We start from the raw sequence: 21,905 nt of genomic DNA, 5'->3' as shown, positions 1-21,905 counted from the left end.
AGATTTCGCTGTGACTGTGCTGCGCGCTCCGTGCAGGCCCAGCGTTTTTTATGTACAGCTCAACAATCTTCGACAAATTGTAAATGTGGTTATCGAGTGGATCGCAGTCCAACAAACGAGACATCCACAACACTCGCTTGTCACCAAAGGAGTGGAGAAATTCGCCATCTGTGGGCTCAAGCGACGACCCACACGTTTTCTGCCTGGAGCAATATGGCGGTCGTCGGCTTCAGCGGCGGCGCGCCGCCTCCACTCCAGAAGTTTTTTTTAAACCTCCTTGGATGGGACCTGGCATCTACTTTATCACCAAACTGAATGAGCGGACACCACAAACCGTAAAAATGTTCCATTGAAGTAGCGACAGACCAGTGCCTCCTCTATAACTTTCAGTGCCTGGTAGAACACCCTCCCGCGGCCGTCGGCGCTTGCGTTTCCCCCACTCGCTGCGACTGCGTGGTGGCGCTGTGCAAACAGGGTCGGGCGCTAAGCCGGTAGTGCTGGTGCGGGCGCGGCCTAGAGCGCTTGTTTGCTTTGCTCTGCCTTGACACGTGCGGTTGGGTTTAGCGAGTTGAATGCGATGGAAGATTTTTCTATCCTTTGTCGTGACCACGTAGCTTGCATGAATTGCGATGTCGTACTGCTGCGTGCCGCTGTGCAAGTCGGACGAAAAAAAGAAAGTGCCTGGACTGTATCCATCTGACCAGCTCCTTTTTGTCCTTGATACTTTGCGAGCTTTTGCAGACGGTGCGCTCAAAGGCAACCCAACTTCGGCAAAGCCATTCAGTACCTTGACAAAGTACACAGTTCCAGCCCTCTGTGCATCAAGGCTCCTTAAATGCCAGAGTGATGGCAGCTATGACCACAGGGTGCGACACGTGAACCTCATATGTATTTACTTCCTCAAGCCACCCTCTCGAACTATGCGTTTAAAGGGACACTAAAGAGAAACAATGAATCGGTTTAGATCGATAAATTGTGCTCCGAGAACTAATGTCGTTGACTTCGCCATCACTATAGGTTTATTAATAGAGGAGAAAATCGAGTTCAAAGTTTTATTAGGGCGATTCCACGTAAGATCGAACAATCGATGGCTGGTCGACCTCTCAAATTTATTTCAAAATTTTATATATTATTGCCTGATGAGTGGAAAAAAGAGATCCGCAATTTGTTTTGCCGCCAAAAATTTTTTCGAAGCACAGGAAATCAATAATGACAAAGAGGTGGAGTAGAGCTCTCATACGCTCTGCTGTTTTGGCCAACTTTCGTTATGAATTGCACAAAATATATTAAAGTTAGGTAGCTGAAATTTCTTTAACTAAATATATGCATGTTTTAGCAAAATATGGAATGTCAAAGGAAAGAAAAGCAAAACTATCAGTAAGCGTGTATCCACACGACGGACTTATCCGCGGAAATCTCGTCCGCGGACGATCGTTCCGCCGCCCGTCCGGCTGCAAAGCACATCCAGACGACGGACGAAGCGAGTAGACGGACGCGCCGCAGCAAAAAAACATGGCGGCACTGTCTGAAGCGAGAGCTGCGCGCTTCGAATCTTTAAGCTCTTCATCGCGCATTGTGCGGGCTGTTAGTCCCAAACTGACGATTGTGTCGGCTTTAGGTTTGTGGCCTCAAGCTTCGCCGGCAACGTATTCATGACAATTTGGTACTGTTTCCGAGCGCCGTACTCGTTTTCTGAGAGCTGTAGGCTTAGCGAGTGCCTCTATTAACAGAACATGAGCTCGGTGATCTGCGGTAGTGCGAGTGCTACCAAATCCCAGAGGTCATAATAATGTGCGAATGCTTGCTTGTTCCTTTTTTCTCTAGATGGCGCGAGCAGTCTGAAAGTCGAAAACACATTCATCGCTAGCAAAATTATTGAAGGTTTTTATGTTTCTATCTATGGCGCAGAGTTTCTGTTAAGTTGAAGATGGAGTTCCGTACGAGAAAAAGAAAAAGCAGCGCTTGTTGCCAGACCGATAATGGCACCTTCGGCTAAATCTGTTGTGTTATTCCGCGCGAATCCGAATGCGAAAAAGAGCTTGGCATTTTCCGTCCGTGACGTCCGCGGACGCGGCGCGGATGGCACAAATCCGTGACGCGGGGTCACGTGATGCGCCGTCCGCGGCGGAAAAGACGGATTCGGTCCGTCGTGTGGATACACCCTAACCGGACGCGCTTGCCTATTTTAGATGTCGGCAGCAGACGGCCTGAACTAGCCGCGCGTTCAGAGCGCTGTTCACACTTCATTCGGCGCGGATACTCTTCCTGTGCGTCTCATGGCGAGAAAGTATAGCTCGGAATGAGTGTATTGTGGAGACTACCTTTCGAAGCACAAGAAGCTTAAAGGAGTACTGACACGAAATTCGTCATGTGCTCGTGGTGCACATAAACAACGATGAGCGAATTGTCGTCCTGTAACCCTGGCAGTGATTTCTGCGATTTAGGCTGCATGCAGGACGCAGAACTCGCATACTCGGGGGAACTGTCTTGACTCGTCGGGATAATGTCCTTGCAGTGGAGCTGGCTTGCAGATGCTCAGCGACGAAAACTTCAAAGTAAAATTAAAATATTTTATACGTGTTCTCCGACTCCAGTGTGTGGACAGCGTTGACACTGCAAACCAACGAAACAAAAAATGTCCCTTTTTCGATGTCTCAAAATCGTGTCAGTACTCCTTTAATTATTGCAAAGAAGCCAAAATTTCGTAGAGTTACCGACCTAGGCATATACGCTTTGAAGAAACGTTTAACGCCCGAAAGGTCGGTGACTGCCAGTGAGACGGACTACTTGTGCTACGCATGCTTTTGCTACCACTGAAATGAAAGATCTTCACGGAACGCACAGTTTAACGATGACATTCTTATGCCCCCTGAAAAAGAAATCGACGTCATTAACCAGATCACTGCGACTACCGGTGTACGTGCGTTCCAGTCACCCGAGAGGTGTTGCTGTTTCGAACTCAATCGGTCTCAAGAGCTCAAGAGCTTAGCGGTCGAGTAGGCCTTGCTTCTACCGATCATTGTCAGCATCTCAAGATATCCTGAAGTCGAGAAAATCGGGAAACGAAACTAGCAGCCGCACCTGCGCAAGTGATGCGCGGGCAGCGAGCGAAAGACCGCGAAACCCTGTTTGGGTGGCGGCGCCTGGCGGTGACCGGTTGTACTCGCGCCGACGGTCGCGCCTTTTGTTCTCCTCCCCATCCACCAGGCACTGAAAGTTATAGAGGAGGCACTGGACAGACTGAGAAGCCATAGTGGCCAGACTATTTCGAGTTTGTGGAGCTGAGCATAGCTTGGATGGTTTGATATTTTAGTGAAGAGATTGCAAGCTAGCTCAGTATTTTTCATGTGTTACTTTTTGTTGTGAATTTTGGGTGTGTTAATTTTTTGCCGTGTTGTGTGCGATAAAGTTTGCTTGCCGTGCCACCGCCGTCTCCCGTCTCTCTCTCAGTCCCACCTGAATTACAAGCACTCCCGAAATACAAGACAAGAGCCAACAATTCATCCTAATAGCCTTGAAATGTTGTCTCCAGCCTAAAGCATCATTTGTTGAATAACAAACATCACAAAGGCATCTTTGGAAAACAGAACACAAGAACATCTCTAGTGCACTGTGGTTGATCATTCATCACATCACAAAGACATGGCCGTCATTGTGGAAATTTTCATATATATGCACTCTAGTGTTTCAGTATATATATACCCAAGCATGTGACTAGTGTGTCAAAGCTTTGCATTATTAAGGCGAAGCCTTATAGGCTCATCGGTCGAAAAATCTGGTGTCCAGGGGCATCCGGCAGTGTCGTCAAACACGAATGGTACCAAAATTCTCGTGATGTTAAATACAGATGTAATGATGCCAAATGATTAGGAGTACACATAATAGTGAATTTACAAACACTAAAATAAAAAAGTGAATTTAAAATTAAGCAACATACATTAAAGTGAATCGAGAGTGCCTTGCAGAGCATATACTTTCGCCCATGATCTCCTTAGGGTGAGGTGAAGGGAGCAAGATGGAACAAAAAAGCTTTATGTTTTGAGAGTACCGTAAGAAGAAAAAAGATTTCTTGCTTCTCAAATACGTACTTTTTTCCCTCCATTACCTCAACCAAACGCCTTTGCAGTCAGTGCCAAGCCCAAACGAAGGAAGGCGCGTGCCACGCGACCCGAACTGAGGTGCGGAACCCCAGAGGATCAAGCAGTCATTGTTCGGTGGGGTCGTCGAGGAGCAAGGTGGTGCAAGCCAGCGTCGCACCCGCGACGAGAGCAGTAGGGCCTCGTTCTGGGGGCAGCGGCACGAGAGGCTCGGGAGGGTAGCCGTCGACCTTGGCGTCACCCAAGTGAGGCTCCCCGAGCTTGCAGCAGCCTCATTCAGCAGTTCACAGGGCACCTACGGCACTACCACAGCTCGACGAGACGGCAACCCGCCGACAATCACCTGGAGAGCCACGTCGGCAGTTCGACCCAGTGGCACCAAGAGGATAGGCCGAGGGTTAGGCCTAACCGGACGAGACAGACGTTCTCGACGAAGGGAGACCGACGGGTCAGCGACGAGGACGACTAGCGAGGCGGCAACTTCGACGACGGCGACTCCCAGACGTCGAGGAGTAGCATCGACGGGACTCAGCGTCGACTTTGGCACGGAAGCGAGGCGACGGACTCACGCGAAGTAAGAATGTTCTATTCGCGTAGCTAGACCGAGACGCCATAGTGGCCAGACTTTCGGGCCAGTAAAGCTGAGCTTAGTGTGGTTGCTGTATTCTTTTGTAACGCTTGGCGTTTTCGAATATGTTGCTTCTGTTTGTAAATTTGTAGTGTGTTAACTTCTTGTTTGCCGTGTTGTGTGATAAAGATTTGTTTGCAGTGACGCCACGGTCTCCCGCCTCGCTCACTCTCCCAACTCCATCACACATTGCAAGCGCTCCCGAGATACGTGACATAATAAGTGGCGAGCCTGTGCCAGGATTTTTCCAGCGTTTGGCCCAGTCACGTACCGTCGGGGGTTGCAAGGATGGATTGGGAGAAATTGGCGGCCGTGGCCAGAGACTGCGAAATGAATAAGGAGGAGACGATGAGATTTTTCGAGAACGCTCAGAAAGAGCACGAAAGAGAGTACGAGCGCGAGAAGGAGCGTGCGCGTGAGCAGCATGAGCGTGAGGAGCAGCGCGCGCAGAAAGAGCATGAGCGCGAGAAGGAGATCCTCGAGCTTAAGCTGAAGCTAGCCGAGGTGAACGCTTGTCCGCGCGGCGACCCTAGTAACGCGAGTACTCCCACGTCAGCGTCGGCCAACTCGCCTATTCCCAGGCCGAGACAAATTTGCCCGCGTAAACTGATGGCGCCCTTCGATGAGCGAAGGGACGACCTTGATGCATATTTGCATCGATTCGAAAGGATCGCCATTGGGCAAGGCTGGGAGAAGGGCGATGTGGGCAAACGCTCTGAGTTTGTGTCTCGTGGGAGAGGCCTTAAGTGTGTTTGGCCGCATGCCAGCAGAAGAATCTCTAGATTACGATATAGTTAAAAAGACTTTATTAGAGAGGTTCAGGTTGACGGCTGAAGGGTTTCGGGAGAAGTTCCGAACGTGTAAGCCCGAAGATGCAGAAACTGGCAAGCAGTTTGCGTGTCGGCTGGCCAATTATTTTGATCGTTGGGTGGAACTGTCCGAGACGGAAAAAACGTACGAAGGGGTGCGCGACAGGATGGTTGGCGAACAGTTCCTAAATCGGTGCAGCAGCCAATTGGCGGTATTTTTGAAAGAAAGGAAGTTGCACACGGTAGAGGAGATGGCCGAGCAGGCTGATCAGTTCATGGAGGCACAAGGGATAAGGAATTTGGAAAAAGACAAGGACAACAGTAAGGAAGAAGGGAGCAACAGTGAGGCCCCAAGGGGTAAACAAAGGGCACAGCAGCGGTGTTTCTTGTGCGACAGAATTGGGCACATAGCCATGAACTGCCGCACAAGCACTAGTCGACAAGAATCCCACGTGATATGCCAATTGTGCCAGAAAAGGGGGCACAAAGCAAACGAGTGCAGGAATAGACCGTTAGAGCATACTGCATGTGCAGTAAGGTCCGAAGAGAAGGAAGAGGTAGTCGGTGCTGTGATAGATAGGTCGGAAGGGGTTAATATGCCAGTGGTGGAAGGTAAAGTAAACGGCAAACGGGTAACGGTATTGAGGGACTCAGGAGCAGATACGGTGTTAGTGAGGAGAAGCCTGGTGAATGGACGAGATTTCACGGGGAGAGTAGGAACAGTGGTTTTTGCAGATGGGTCCAAGGTGAGACTACCAGAGGCCAAGATACGGCTGGATACCACTTACTTCGTAGGAGAAATTACGGCAAAGTGTATGGAGGATCCAATTTATGACGTGATCTTAGGAAATAGGCCAGGGGTACGAAGGGTGGACGACCCAGCGCAGCCAGGTGGCTATGTCAGGCCAAGAAAACAGTACAGGAGAAAAGAGAAGGCAAACAAAAGCCCTGAAAGCTCAAAAGCTAGAGCGGAAAATGTGGGTGGCGAAGGACAACGCGAGAGTAGATCGAGAATTTTGGAGCAGGTAGAGGTAACCTCAGAGGAGTTCTCGAAAGAACAAAGGTGTGACAGAACCCTGAGGCACGCGAGAGATAGGGTTGGCCGTAAAGGTACAAGAGAAGGGTTTAGAGACGGAGTGTTTTACGAATCGAGCAATGATTTGATTTTCCGGAGGTTCTGGAAAAGCGGAACACTCGTCACACAAGTGATGGTGCCAACATGTTATAGGCAGGCAATCTTAGAATATTGCTACGCGAATGGGTTCAGAGATGCAAAGAACCTGCGAAGAGAAGTGACGAGAGAGGCATTTTGGCCAGGGATATATAGAGATGTGAAGCAATTTGTGAAAAGTCGCCAATGAAGCTATTGGTTGTGTCATTGTGAAGTGTGGTACCTTGGTATGGACTATAGTGTTTTGGACAATGAACATGTGGTGGGTAGAACTAAGGATAGTGGTGTTGTGAAGTGCAGACAAATTGTGAGTGAAAGCGTGCGACGATGTGGTGAAGGGAAGGTGAGCCTAAGCCAAGCAAGGAAAAAGCACGCATCACAAGCTACGGGACACCATCAGAAGAGCAGAGGGCCGTAACCCCAAGGAGGAGGATGAAAGCAGTTTTTTACGAAAAAACTCTTCAAAAGGGGGCCCAATGTCATGAGTAAAGGGGCACGGGGCGCGCGCCGGACAGCGCAAGGCGTCGATGGTGTGCGGGGAATGGAAAAATACCCGATGGTGTGCACCCCCGCCACGTCGACGCAAGCCATTGGCCGAAGGAAGGCGCGTGCCACGCGACCCGAACTGAGGTGCGGAACCCCAGAGGATCAAGCAGTCATTGTTCGGTGGGGTCGTCGAGGAGCAAGGTGGTGCAAGCCAGCGTCGCACCCGCGACGAGAGCAGTAGGGCCTCGTTCTGGGGGCAGCGGCACGAGAGGCTCGGGAGGGTAGCCGTCGACCTTGGCGTCACCCAAGTGAGGCTCCCCGAGCTTGCAGCAGCCTCATTCAGCAGTTCACAGGGCACCTACAGCACTACCACAGCTCGACGAGACGGCAACCCGCCGACAATCACCTGGAGAGCCACGTCGGCAGTTCGACCCAGTGGCACCAAGAGGATAGGCCGAGGGTTAGGCCTAACCGGACGAGACAGACGTTCTCGACGAAGGGAGACCGACGGGTCAGCGACGAGGACGACTAGCGAGGCGGCAACTTCGACGACGGCGACTCCCAGACGTCGAGGAGTAGCATCGACGGGACTCAGCGTCGACTTTGGCACGGAAGCGAGGCGACGGACTCACGCGAAGTAAGAATGTTCTATTCGCGTAGCTAGACCGAGACGCCATAGTGGCCAGACTTTCGGGCCAGTAAAGCTGAGCTTAGTGTGGTTGCTGTATTCTTTTGTAACGCTTGGCGTTTTCGAATATGTTGCTTCTGTTTGTAAATTTGTAGTGTGTTAACTTCTTGTTTGCCGTGTTGTGTGATAAAGATTTGTTTGCAGTGACGCCACGGTCTCCCGCCTCGCTCACTCTCCCAACTCCATCACACATTGCAAGCGCTCCCGAGATACGTGACACCATGTCTCTTCAGGTATAAATTCATATTAATGAATACGACTTGACTAGCCCAATAGACAAACTTGAGCTGTTTATTACAGACCAAATATATTATTCGGTCCTGATAAGATATGTACTATCAAGATTTTACTGTACTGCAAAAATAAAGATTTCCATGCACTAACCATACAACAAATGATTTTCTTGAACTAAAAATGATTTTATAAGGCAGGAAAAAGAAAGCTTCCACTCAACAATATGAGCAATAATTTCCCTTGCTGAGCAGATGATACCTTCGCACCACTTCCAGCTGTTCCCTCACGGAAGTGCCTCCAATGCAGAGGCAGCCTCGAAGGCTGGGGTAGCCAGCACCCTCCAAGTCACGCACAAAGAAGCTCACAATTTCAAAGGTCTGCTTGGCCAACTCTCGCTGCATAGAGAAAAAGGATGCCATAACAGTGAGGTCATACTCACCCACTTTCTATGTTATGCACGAGTTTGTAAATACACATGTCATAACAAACATGCTGCTGGGCCACTATTTTGTAGCGATGCCTTTCGCTAGGTTTGATATTATCATCCACCACTCATGGCTGATCTTATTGATGTAAATGGGACGTGACTATGACAAGGCACAAAAAGCTTCCAGAAAGGTACTGCTACAAAACAGAGGCCCGGCATAAACAGACATTTCAGCACACAGAAACGCAGCATTAAATCTATGTACTCCATCAAAGTGTAGTAAGTGCACCTTTGTTCCATTTCCACAAGCAGAGAGCTTGTGGAAGTAGTAAGTCCCACTTCCACAAGCTCTATAACAAAAGATTCATTTTGAAAACTTTTCAGCGCGAACGGGATGGAGCACAAAGAAGAGGACACAGGACGAGCGCTATCTAACAACTGAAGTTTATTGAAAGAAAAATTCAAACACGTGACAACCAACAACGCATGCGCAAAAGTTACCTGTAGTCAAAGAACTCATTAAGCTTATGCAGTTCACACTCCAAAAGGCAAACGGACGGCTCAGATATGCAATCATCTCCCGCATCTTTAATGAAGTACGCTTCCACGAGTTCCCGTGCCCTTTTATCTCTATGTTTGTGCAAGATGACAGTGTTGTCGAAGAACGGTTTACAACCACTTCTTGACCAGCAGTACGCGATACCGAAACTACCACTGAGATGCGATCGCATGAGCGAAGCACAGCTTGGCAAAAACGGATCTTTTGAACCACTTGCACAGTTCCCCATGGTAATGCGAAGAGGTTCTTTTTACCATGAATCAAACATAAACAACATTGTCCACCTTTACTGCCCGATGCTATGGTTTCTTGCGCAACAGCGGCCAACCTTGCCAAGACGCAGTGACGGGCCACTCCAAAACTCCGTTACAGTGAACAGTGAAACTGTTCACTGTAACGGAGCTCAGCTTGACCAGCAGTACGCGATACCGAAACTACCACTGAGATGCGATCGCATGAGCGAAGCACAGCTTGGCAAAAACGGATCTTTTGAACCACTCACACGGTTCCCCATGGTAATGCGAAGATGTTCTTTTTTCCATGAATCAAACATAAACAAACAAGCAGCATTTTATTACGTCTTGTGATGCACGGAAGGTTCTTTTTTTTATCGCAACTAGTTTGATTACTAGTGGTTAATTGTACTTGGGACTCTTGACGTCATCGGGATCATTTCCAAAACGTCCCACCAGTGGCACATATCGTGTCCTACCTTAATTTCTCCATTAGTAGAGCACTGCTGTTGATATTATTGACATTTTAGACGTTCTCACACATTGAACTTTCACTCTGACATAAACTGTTATTTGCCTTTAGTGTCCCTTTAACTTTATGTAACAATATAATGGAATTGACAACCCTTTATCTTACCACCCCATATGGAAGACACAGTTCCCTTACATTTCAACACAATAAACTAAACTCAATTCAAGGATAGCCCTGCAGCACTCCCCAAGCCACAGTTCGTACATAAGTCTGATTTTTGAATGGGGTTCTCATGTGACACACAGTTTAAAATTTTTCTGCATGCCATACATCTTATTCTTGACATCAACATACAGACTGACTTTGCTGAGTCTTATGACAATATGCCTCACAAGTGACTAGTACTTAAAAATCCGAGACTTAGCTTGCACCCTGCTGTTGTAAAATTGATAACAGTGTTTCTAAATAACCACTTGAAATCTGTCACTGTATATAACCCCCTGTCAGACGCTGTCCCTATGACATTATATATCCCTCATAAGTTCTGCCCTTGGGCCACTTTTATTCTTAATACGTGTGTGTTAATGCAAGTTTCAAGCAATATTTGAATATTTGCAGGCGATCGCATTATTTCTCTAATCACAACGCCATACAGGATGACCTTTCTAACGTATTAACTCTTTGAGGGTTTACGCCATACATGTACGGCATCACATAAGAGGCACCAAAGGGTTTACATGTACGTCACTGCCTGTATGTCGCCCATCATTTCTCTTGCTTGCCATGTGCTGGCACCCTTCGGGAATACATGAAATTTGTTTCAGGCGCCCATGTTTTTTGCTTTTTTTCTTTCCAAACCGGCGCGCCGGCTTTTGTTGCACATCCGAGTGCACACATGCGGTGCGGCTGGTTTCGGTTTCGTCCCTTTGGGTAGTTATCGCTTCTCGCGCCCGCAAAGCTAATCATCTGATTTCTAATCTCACAAAGGGTGACCGCTTGTTATCTCTCGTTTATTGCTCCCCGGGGCACAATTACATCTGTTTCCGTGCGCTCTAAATTACACAAACGATGCCGCCGTGGTTGTGTTTCCTGTTTTGGGGACTCGGAAAAACTAACTCCATCTCGTTGGTGATAAGAGGAAGGATTATTAGAGCTTTTTTACTCGATTTGCTCTCCAGACGGGCCACAAACATAGTTTTCTTCCGTGTGCTCCCTCATGCAGTTCGCTTACGCTAGGAAGTGCGCGCCGGTTGCTCTGCTGCTAGTTAGTTGAGCGGCGATTCTTCCGATGTGGATTACTGCCCAAGTGCCGAATCAGAATCTGATTCATTGGATGTCAGGTCGTCAGACAAGTATTTACTTACGAGTTCAGACTCGGATGATGATGAAGGAGTGACATCTCAGAAGCGCGTGCGTCAATTTTTAGTGTTAAAGCAAGAACCTTTTTTACAGAAAAAGTACTCTGGTGTGCTTATTTTTGTATGTCTGTGTGCTATGTTGAATACAATGCATCATTTTTATTTATAAAAAATCGTATAAGTGCTTTTTTTTTAAGGATTTTGCTTGATGTTGCTCACGAATAAACCATGTGTATGTAACAACAAAAATGATTTTTTTGTCCCTTTATGGTCACACAAAAAAATTTTAGACAATTTGCTTTTTAAATAGAATCATCTGAGAATTTAATCCAGAAATTAAAAAAATACACATTTTTGGAGTGCATTTTGCAAAAAAATTTGACCCTCAAAGGGTTAAAAAGGTGTGATGCCTAGTTAATGACTCTTAAGGTCAAGAAATGTAAAAAAATTCGGCAGATCCCACGTACCGTGGGAATCGATGTTATGCGAAGCATGCGTGGAATGGTGACTGTGGCGTAATTTTTCACACTGAGCGAAACGTTGCGGAATGACGCTAGAGAAATGTGGAAGTGGTATACGCACACTCATATGTTGAAGAGTCGCATATGTAATATATAACCAGTTGTTTACAGTTGCGTAACAGTGCCAACAGCAACATGGGTGTTACCAACATCAGACGCGATAAGCTGATATGTAGTGCTTATACTCTTCAATACCAGATAGCGCGAATCCGAACAGGACAAAGAAGAAACACAGATTCACAGGACAGGCGTTACTTGCAACTAAGCTTCATTTGGGAAAGTTTCTCTAGATATATGGTACGCAGCCGAGTGGCATGCGCAGGCGCACTGCACGTACGTTACAGTCACAGTCGTAGTTGTTACAGTTGCGTTACAGTTGTTATGCTTATACTTGTCCGTTATGACGGAGAACGCCCGCAAATTTCACGAACCTGTGTCTATGTGTAGGAGTGGTTCTTGACAGTTCTTGAACAAGGCCATCATCACCGTGATCAGTGAGCACCAGCTGCTGTATAGGACTTGTTATCGGATCCGTTCGTGATCGCGGCTACGAGGGGTTTAAGTGTGGTGAAGTGTGAAGTATAGTAGAGCTGGTGGAAATCCTGGATGCCTCTTACGATGAAATCATCTATGATAGCTCCTGTCCTGGACGTGGCAGCGAGGTCTTTTGATGCCCTGTCCACATCCAAGCTGTCTTTCACGCTGTATAAAGACCAGGCGTTGTTGGGTCCTGATAAGTCAATGTTCAAGTTTTTAATCCACGTAGTCAAAGTTGCGGACCACGTGGACAAGTGTATGGTAGCTGAGCGTCTTCCAGGGGTGTTCTGTCTTGAGCTCCCTCACTTTCCTTGCGTCGGCCGCGGTGGCGTAGTGGTTACAGTGCTCAGCTGCTGACCCGAAGGTCGCCAATTCGATCTCGGCCGCGGCGGTCGCATTTTGATAGAGGCAAAATGCTAGATGCCCGTGTGCTGTGTGATCTCGATGCACGTTAAAGAATACGAGATAGTCAAAATTTCCGGAGCCCTTCGCTATGGTGTCTCTAATAACCATATCGTTGTTTTGGGATATAACCCCAACAATTATTATTATTATCATTTTTCTTGCGTGTCAATGTGTGTGTTCGCTGTTATTGTGTTGGTTCAGACTCTGTATCACCTGTGGCACATACCCTCATAACATTAACTCTGATATGGGGGTATGTGCCACACGTGACCGAGAGAAAGAATTTCATGACGTATGCGACAGGTATTTTGCATTATTCATGTCATGACCAGTGAATCGTGTTCGTCATACACTGATCCCAGATAGATTAGATTAGATTGGACCGACCAACCGACCGACCGACCGAGACATACATGGAGAGCATGTCCGTGAGAGTGCAATTTAGGTGCTCGGTGAGGCCATTTGTTTGGGGATGGTAGGAAGTGGTCAACTTGTGCTGCATTGAGGAAGAGCGTAAAAGATTGTCAATTACTCGTGACAAAAATGCACAGCCACGATCGGTGAGCAGTTGGCGAGGAGCGCCATGGTGTAGAATGACGTCGTGGAGCAAAAAGTCGGCAACGTCAGTAGCAGTGCTGGTGGGGAGCGCTCGAGTGATGGCATACCTGGTCGCATGGTCTATAGCAACGGCGACCCACTTGTTGCCAGAGTTGGACTCAGGAAAGGGGCCGAGAAGGTCCACACCAACACGGAAGAAAGGTTCGGTAGGGATGGAGATCAGGTGAAGGAGTCCAGCAGGGGGTGCGGCAGGTCACTTCCGACGTTGGCATTTATCACAGGAGGCCATGTAACGTCGAACGGACCGGGCGAGACCGCGCCAAAAGAAGCGGCGCCGGACACGGTTGTACGTGCGAGATCTGCCCAGGTGGCCGGCAGTGGGCTCGTCTTGAAGCTCACGCAGAGCCGTTGAACGCAGATGTTTAGGCACGATGAGAAGTAGCTCAGGGCCATCTGGCAGAACGCTACGACGGTACAGCGTGCCATTCAAGAGGACGAACATGTGGAGTGACGCGTCGTTAGGGGCAGATTCCAGACGGCCAATGAGTGATCACAAGGAAGCATCGCAACGTTCACCAATCTGAAGAAACTGAGACATGGACATGACACTGGGGTTAGGCTCAATGACCGATCCGTCTGGCTTTTCAACCGGGTAACGGGAAAAGCAATCGGCGTCCAGATGGAGGCATCCAGACTTGTAGGCAACTGAGTAGGAGTACTCCTGAAGACGCAGCGCCCACCGAACACGTCGTCCAGTAGGGTCTTTCAGTGAAGAAAGCCAACAGAGCGCGTGATGATCTGTTACGACACAGAAAGGGCGGCCATACAAGTAAGGGCGGAATTTTGAAACCGCCCAGACAAGGGCAAGGCATTCTCGTTCTGTTATAAAGTAGTTGCGTTCAGACTTCGAGAGGAGCCGACTTGCATACGCAATAACACGATCAGTGTCCCGCTGAGTTTGGGCCAATACTGCCCTGATGCTGTGACCACTAGCATCTGTGCGCACTTCTGTAGGAGCATCTGGGTCAAAATGTGCAAGAATAGGCGGTGTCGTTAGAGCGGTGATTAGCCGAGAAAAGGCGTCAGCTTGGAGAGGACCCCAACAAAACGGGACGTCTTGTTTGAGAAGGTCAGTGAGTGGGCGCGCGAGTGCCGCAAAGTTTTTCACAAAACGGCAAAAGTACGAGAATAACACGTTTCGAGCTAGTTGGTTGTTCATACCGAGGCGAAAACAGCGCGTACAGACGAGTACGAACAGACACAAGAAAAGGCACAGACACAGGCGCTGACTAACAACTGAAGTTTATTGCTCATACGCCACGAAAATAAATAGCACGTATCAACAAAAAACCAATACGAAGAGAGACACAGCAAAAAGCAAGGCTTGATAGGACACTCAAAGCAGTTAGCCAGTGGGACCGTGTTTATCTAGCCCCCGACAGGAAGGCTAGCTCTTTATCTAACAGGGCTATTGATGGGGCGCTTACGCAGCTGTCCTGTAATTTCACGATATTTTGGGCCTCCATGATTTCTCGGGTTACTTTATCGCTGGACCTGCGCAATACTTTCGTGTTGTTGAATTGGGGCGCGCATTCACAATCTCGACAGTGGATGCCCAGGTGTCCTGAAATTCGCACGGTCACATTGTATTTATGTTCTAACAATCTTTTGTTAAGGCATCGGCCGGTCTGGCCGACGTAAGTGCGTCCGCAAGACAAGGGAATGGAATAGACGACTCCCTCAGTACAGGACACGAACTTGTCGCGGTGATTAGTGGTGCAGCCAACCTTCGTCCGACCCATTTGATTCACTCGTTTGCAAAGACCTGACAAGCGGTCAGGAGCTGAAAACAGAACGTGTATCCCATTTCTGCTGCCTATCTTTCTCAGGTTGTGGGAGATGCCATGTACGTAGGGAATGACCGCACACGTTTTGTCTTTGTCTCTTGCGCGAGTCTTATCTGTCCTTAACATTGTTTCTGCCACTGAGGATAGGAGGGTTATCGGGTACCCAGCTTGTACAAGACGGCACTTCTGGTTCAAAAAGCTGTTTTTTAGCTTGTGCTCGCACGATTTCTTTATAGCACTGGTGAAGCACGAATGTATGATGCTGCGCTTAACCAACTTCGAGTGGGCTGAATCGAAGGGAAGGATTGGTTTGTTATCCCGAGGCTCAAATGCCCAGCACACATGATTGCTGGTAAAATATAAACCTAATTCTAAAAACCTCATGCAACCATTGGATGGCAGTTCGTGGGTGACAATCAAGGGGTTTAAAACACTTGAAAACTGAGAAAGAATACTTGGAGCCTCCAAATGGATGGCTTCCAGACGGCAATCGAGAATTACAAGGTAATCATCGACAAATCTGAACACTCGCTTCACAATGCTATCGTGAAAGAACTCGTTTAAAACTCTGTCGTGCATAGCCAGAAAAAGGTCACTGAGGATCGGTGCGATAGACGAACCTATACATATTCCTTTCTTTTGAATAAAAAACGAACCATTCCATTCAGCGTAGGTCGATTTCAGGTAAAAGGAAAGCAGCTCTATGAAGTCGGCAGTTGACATGCTACTGGCGTTTTGGAATTTTACAGCCCCATGCTGGTCAATGCAGTCTTTGATACACCTGATCAAGCCGGCCAACATGAGACTGCCTCTGGAAAAGACAGTGACCTTCCTCAAAGACAGTGGCCTATCCCTTCTCCCTGCCGACAAGGAAGGAGGCTTTGCGGTTCTACCCAAAGGCGAGTACCTGACCAAGGCCCAAGAAGCCATCGGTTCATCATTCGATAAGTGCAGCAACGTGCGCCTAAGCAAGGTAAAGAATAGAGCCAAAAAACTGTGTGAACGCCTAAATCTTGACAAGTTACGCAGTACAGTGGAGAGCAGCAAACACTTGTGTTTAGAAATGTTTTTCTCTGTCAAAACCCATAAGGTCGGTTCTCCGTTTCGTGTCATTGTCTCTGAGACAGGCACCTGGCAGAAGTCTGTTGCTTCCTTTTTACAAAAGCAGCTAAAGCTCCTAGCTATTGACGACCCTTTTTTGGTAAAGAATGCGGAACCAGTGGTGAAGTTTTTAAAGGATAACTGTGACAAGACCTTAGTAGGTTTCTCGATTGACGTAAAAGACTTATATTATGCCATACCTCATGAAGACTTGATCAGGTGTATCAAAGACTGCATTGACCAGCATGGGGCTGTAAAATTCCAAAACGCCAGTAGCATGTCAACTGCCGACTTCATAGAGCTGCTTTCCTTTTACCTGAAATCGACCTACGCAGAATGGAATGGTTCGTTTTTTATTCAAAAGAAAGGAATATGTATAGGTTCGTCTATCGCACCGATCCTCAGTGACCTTTTTCTGGCTATGCACGACAGAGTTTTAAACGAGTTCTTTCACGATAGCATTGTGAAGCGAGTGTTCAGATTTGTCGATGATTACCTTGTAATTCTCGATTGCCGTCTGGAAGCCATCCATTTGGAGGCTCCAAGTATTCTTTCTCAGTTTTCAAGTGTTTTAAACCCCTTGATTGTCACCCACGAACTGCCATCCAATGGTTGCATGAGGTTTTTAGAATTAGGTTTATATTTTACCAGCAATCATGTGTGCTGGGCATTTGAGCCTCGGGATAACAAACCAATCCTTCCCTATTCAGCCCACTCGAAGTTGGTTAAGCGCAGCATCATACATTCGTGCTTCACCAGTGCTATAAAGAAATCGTGCGAGCACAAGCTAAAAAACAGCTTTTTGAACCAGAAGTGCCGTCTTGTACAAGCTGGGTACCCGATAACCCTCCTATCCTCAGTGGCAGAAACAATGTTAAGGACAGATAAGACTCGCGCAAGAGACAAAGACAAAACGTGTGCGGTCATTCCCTACGTACATGGCATCTCCCACAACCTGAGAAAGATAGGCAGCAGAAATGGGATACACGTTCTGTTTTCAGCTCCTGACCGCTTGTCAGGTCTTTGCAAACGAGTGAATCAAATGGGTCGGACGAAGGTTGGCTGCACCACTAATCACCGCGACAAGTTCGTGTCCTGTACTGAGGGAGTCGTCTATTCCATTCCCTTGTCTTGCGGACGCACTTACGTCGGCCAGACCGGCCGATGCCTTACAAAAGATTGTTAGAACATAAATACAATGTGACCGTGCGAATTTCAGGACACCTGGGCATCCACTGTCGAGATTGTGAATGCGCGCCCCAATTCAACAACACGAAAGTATTGCGCAGGTCCAGCGATAAAGTAACCCGAGAAATCATGGAGGCCCAAAATATCGTGAAATTACAGGACAGCTGCGTAAGCGCCCCATCAATAGCCCTGTTAGATAAAGAGCTAGCCTTCCTATCGGGGGCTAGATAAACACGGTCCCACTGGCTAACTGCTTTGAGTGTCCTATCAAGCCTTGCTTTTTTGCTGTGTCTCTCTTCGTATTGGTTTTTTGTTGATACGTGCTATTTATTTTCGTGGCGTATGAGCAATAAACTTCAGTTGTTAGTCAGCGCCTGTGTCTGTGCCTTTTCTTGTGTCTGTTCGTACTCGTCTGTACGCGCTGTTTTCGCCTCGGTAAAAGTACGAGCACAGGCCCACGAAACTGCGAACATCATGGACAGAGCGAGGAACGGGGAGGTTTGTTACAGCGCGGACTTTTGCCGGGTCTGGTCGTACACCGGAAGCATCAATAAGGTGGCCCAACACAGTAATTTGACGAAGGCCAAAGTGGCACTTCGAGGAATTGAGCTGGAGGCCAGCTTGTCGGAATATTGATAGAATGGTCGAAAGGCGTTCAAGGTGTGTTGCGAAAGTGGGTGAGGAGATTATCACATCGTCCAAGTAACAAAAGCACGTTGACCATTTAAATGCTTGAAGCAGCGTGTCCATCATTCTCTGGAAGGTTGCTGGAGCATTGCAAAGACCGAAGGGCACAACCTTGAATTGGTAAAGGCCGTCAGGGGTAACGAAGGTGGTCTTCTTATGATCCATGTCGTTTACAGCAATTTGCCAGTAGCCAGATCGGAGGTTGAGAGATGAAAAGAAGGTGGTGCCATGGAGACAGTCGAGTGCATCGTCAATACGTGGAAGAGGGTACACGTCTTTCTTGGTAATTTTGTTGAGGTGCCGATAATCAATGAAGAAACGCCAGGAGCCGTCTTTCTTCTTTACTAATACCACGGGGGAGGCCCAAGGGCTTGACGATGATTCGATGATGTCTTTCGCTAGCATTTTGGCCACTTCTTTTTGAATCACTACTCGCTCTGATGCAGGCACGCAGTAAGGCCAACGGTGGATGGGTGCAGAGTCACCTGTGTTAATTCGGTGAGTGACAATCTTAGTCTGGCCTAAGGGACGATCATGGATATCGAAAATGTCACTATAGGAGGCCAAAACCTGGGAGAGAGCGTCGGCCTGATCAGGCGAAAGGTCTGATCCAATCATAGTATTTCGAAAAATGGCATCGTCAGAACCGGGTAACCGTGAGCCTTCAGCTTGGTCCAAAGGAGTTACGGCAACAACGTTGATGTCATCGTCAGTTATCAGTGAGTTTGGCAAGAGACATCTGGTAGGGTAATTGGGGGATGAGGCCAAAATTGAGGAGCGGAAGGAAGACAGAGTTATCCACTATGGTGGCGATGGTATGTGGCACAGTAATGTTCCGCGTCAGTCATGCGTCAGTCATAGGTGTAACGATGTAGTCGCCATCGGAAACTGGAGGGTTCGATGACAAGCAGACATACGCCACTGCTTGAGGTGGCAGGTGAACAAAAGTGGTTGGGCTCAAGCGGCTCACGGGCTTTTCACAGTTATCGGCGAGAAGAGGAAGATCGAGGCTGAGTGTACCAGAAGAACAGTCAATTAAGGCCGAGTGTGCCGAAAGAAGGAAATCAAGGCCAAGTATGAGGTCATGAGGGCAACGAGCTAGAACGGCAAAAAGGACGACGGTGTGACGACCGGCAATGCTGACACGAGCAGTGCACATTCCGATGACTTCCACAGTACCGCCATCGGCAACACATATTGCCTGTGTCGTGGACGGTGTCATAATCTTCTGCAAACGGCGGCGTAGAGGAGCACTCATAATAGACAGGTGCACGCCTGTGTCAACGAGGGCGGTCACAGGAACATTGTTGACTTTTACTTCAAGCAGGCTGTGGTGTGTGGGGAGCATCAGTAGAGGATTTGCAGGCGTCGATGGTATTGCAGCTTCACCTCCATAAGCTACAATATCTAGTTTTCCTGCTGCGAGCGTCCAGAGAAGGTTGGCGAGAGAAAGCATCGAGGCAGCGGAGAGCGGGATTGGCGGCGTTGCGGCGACGGGGAGCGGGGGGAGCGGGGGTAGCGGCGAACGGGCAAAGTGGTGTCATTGGTGAGAGGTCCGTGAGAGGACGAGTAGAAATTGGAGGGTGCAGCGGCTGAACGTGTAGAAGTGGTAGGGCGCATATAGGTAGGGTAGGTCTGGCGTGGTGGGTTTGACCAACGGCAATGGCAATAGCGAGAACCATGCCCTGGCTGATGACACGAAAAGCAGATAGGCTGGTCATCGGGTGTTCGCCATTCCGTAGGGCTGTGGAAGGGCAGTGTAGGAGAGGATCAGCGAGCGTTGCCTGGGGAGTAAAGCCGTACTGCAGGGCGAGTCAGGGGACATGCTGATGGAAGACCAAGGTTTGCAAACTCCTGCCTGACCACAGCTTGAATGAAGGCTACCGATGGCTGTGATGGGTCAGTGGTGTGTGTTGTGAAAACGGTGGTTGAATGGGAGCAGAACAGGCAGCTTCAATCTCCCAACGAACAATGCGTGTGACGTTGTCATAGGTGGGTGGCTGGCGAGCGGCTTCACATGATGAGGTTGTGGCCATGTTGGGAAGCCGTGTAAATCTCTGAGTTATACGGCAGCTCTTGACTTGTTCAAACTGTCGGCACTCTTTGATGATTGAGTCGACGGTGGCAACGTTGGTAGAAACGAACAGGTTGAAGGCATGGTGTGTGATGCCTTTCAGCACATGCGATACCTTCTCAGACTCAGGCATGTGCTCATCAACCTGGCGACAAAGAGCGATGACGTCGTGAATGTACGCGACGTACGATTCTGTAGAGGTCTGTGCTCGAGTCGCCAGTTGATTCCGCGCAGCCATCTGCCGTCCAGCGGTGTTGCCAAAAACGTCGCGGATCTTCTCTTTGAAAGATTCCCAGCTCGTAATGTCAGCTTCGTGCGTCTCGAACCACACCCGCGGTGGGCCATCAAGGTAGAAAAGTACGTTGGCGAGCATAAGGGTCGGGTCCCACCTATAGCTGGCGCTAATCCGTTCACAGAGGTTGATCCATTTGTCAATATCAACGGCATCCTGTCCGGAAAATACACCAGGATCACGAGCAGGAGGTAGGACTACGTAGGTAGAAGCCACGGGAGGGGCAGGCAGTGAAGACGATGTGCCGTCAACTTGTGACATGGTCGGACCCGCGATGATACGGCCGTTGCGGAGCTTCGTGATGGGTACAGGGAAACACCAGCGCCTCCACCACAAAGATGTTACGTAAAATGATACGAGCCGTGACTATTTACAAGTGTATTTACACTTATGTGCGCAGCATTGATCAAAATGGAGGACAATCCCCACAGCAGACAGACAGCCCAGTCCTCTTTGTCGTCTTCTGTACGCAGAATGTCTGGCTTTTGATGGGTTAGCTACGTAGCAATATTCCGACTTTCATGCAATTGTGGTAATACGTGGACAGGTAAGCATCAGATGAGAGCAAAGGTAAGATGGCGGCCACCGACAAATGCACCAGTATGACTTATTGTTCACAAGTCTAGCAGTAAAATGGCTTGCATCTGGGCTAGTTGGTGATCTTACATGTTGAATGGTTGAGCACAGCAAACATTAGACGCATGGAAAGAAAGAAGTACTAGGACACTTCTGACTAACTGCCTTTCCGTGCGTCTAATGTTTGCTGGAACTACTTGACATGCAAGCCTACCACAATAAGCCTCTTCAGCTATTTGGTCGGCTGAGCTTGTGGCATAGCTCTATCCTAAGCATACTGCATGCTTTTAAAGGGGTCCTCGAACACTTTTGAAGCAACCTTTTTTTTTTATTTGTGGGTTGCGTAGTCTGATGGCTAGGGATAACCTTAGCACAGGTCGCAGCACAGGTCGCAGCACAGGTCGCAGCACATATATTAATAGATTTATTATTTTAATCCCGCAATGAAATCACTAGCCCGCTGCCAACAACATCAACGCATAGTGGCTCTCGCCATAACTATTGCGGGTGGAAATGACGGAGAAGAGTGCACACCTTTGATTGGATAAATGTAACGTTAGAAGCAATCGAGACAATGCATCAAAAAAGAGGTTATTATCGGGTTTTGTTTTGCGTTCTTTTCCAATGAACACCAAATAGACACCACTGCAAAAAAAGACACTGCTACAAACACAATACAGGCACTGGCTGCGATTTCGCCTCTGGCTTTTCGCTTGCGCAGGTCAGATGTCTATACGAAAGGCTTCTCTCGCTTCTTCCTCTTGCTTGTGTATGTACGCGAGCTGCCTTGTTTCGCACATGCGGTATCCCCCTTGGAGTTAGGAAAACCTTTGTTCGCAGTACTTTTTATACTTACACAAACAAATAGTGTCATTAAAAAAAGAACTTGAAAACACGATAGGGGCGCTGTCTGCTTTTCAGCCTGTAGCTTCCAAGCTATACTTACGCAAACAAATA

The 21,905-nt window shown here is 48.3% G+C and overlaps 1 protein-coding gene across 1 annotated transcript in view; it reads right to left on the bottom strand.

The window, feature by feature from the left end:
* The window catches only part of LOC119379426 (ATP-dependent RNA helicase abstrakt), a 263,231-nt gene that overhangs the window by 98,705 nt on the left and 142,621 nt on the right, over positions 1-21,905 (bottom strand). The window contains exon 9 of the mRNA XM_037648739.2: positions 8,372-8,508. Coding sequence (XP_037504667.1) covers positions 8,372-8,508 — 137 coding nt within the window. The remainder of the gene's footprint in view (positions 1-8,371; positions 8,509-21,905) is intronic.

The sequence above is a fragment of the Rhipicephalus sanguineus genome, chromosome 1 (assembly GCF_013339695.2).
Source record: "Rhipicephalus sanguineus isolate Rsan-2018 chromosome 1, BIME_Rsan_1.4, whole genome shotgun sequence".
Taxonomy (NCBI): Eukaryota; Metazoa; Arthropoda; class Arachnida; order Ixodida; family Ixodidae; genus Rhipicephalus; species Rhipicephalus sanguineus.
The sequence above is the reverse complement of the archived record's forward strand: the minus strand, read 5'-3'. Positions and strand labels throughout refer to the sequence as shown.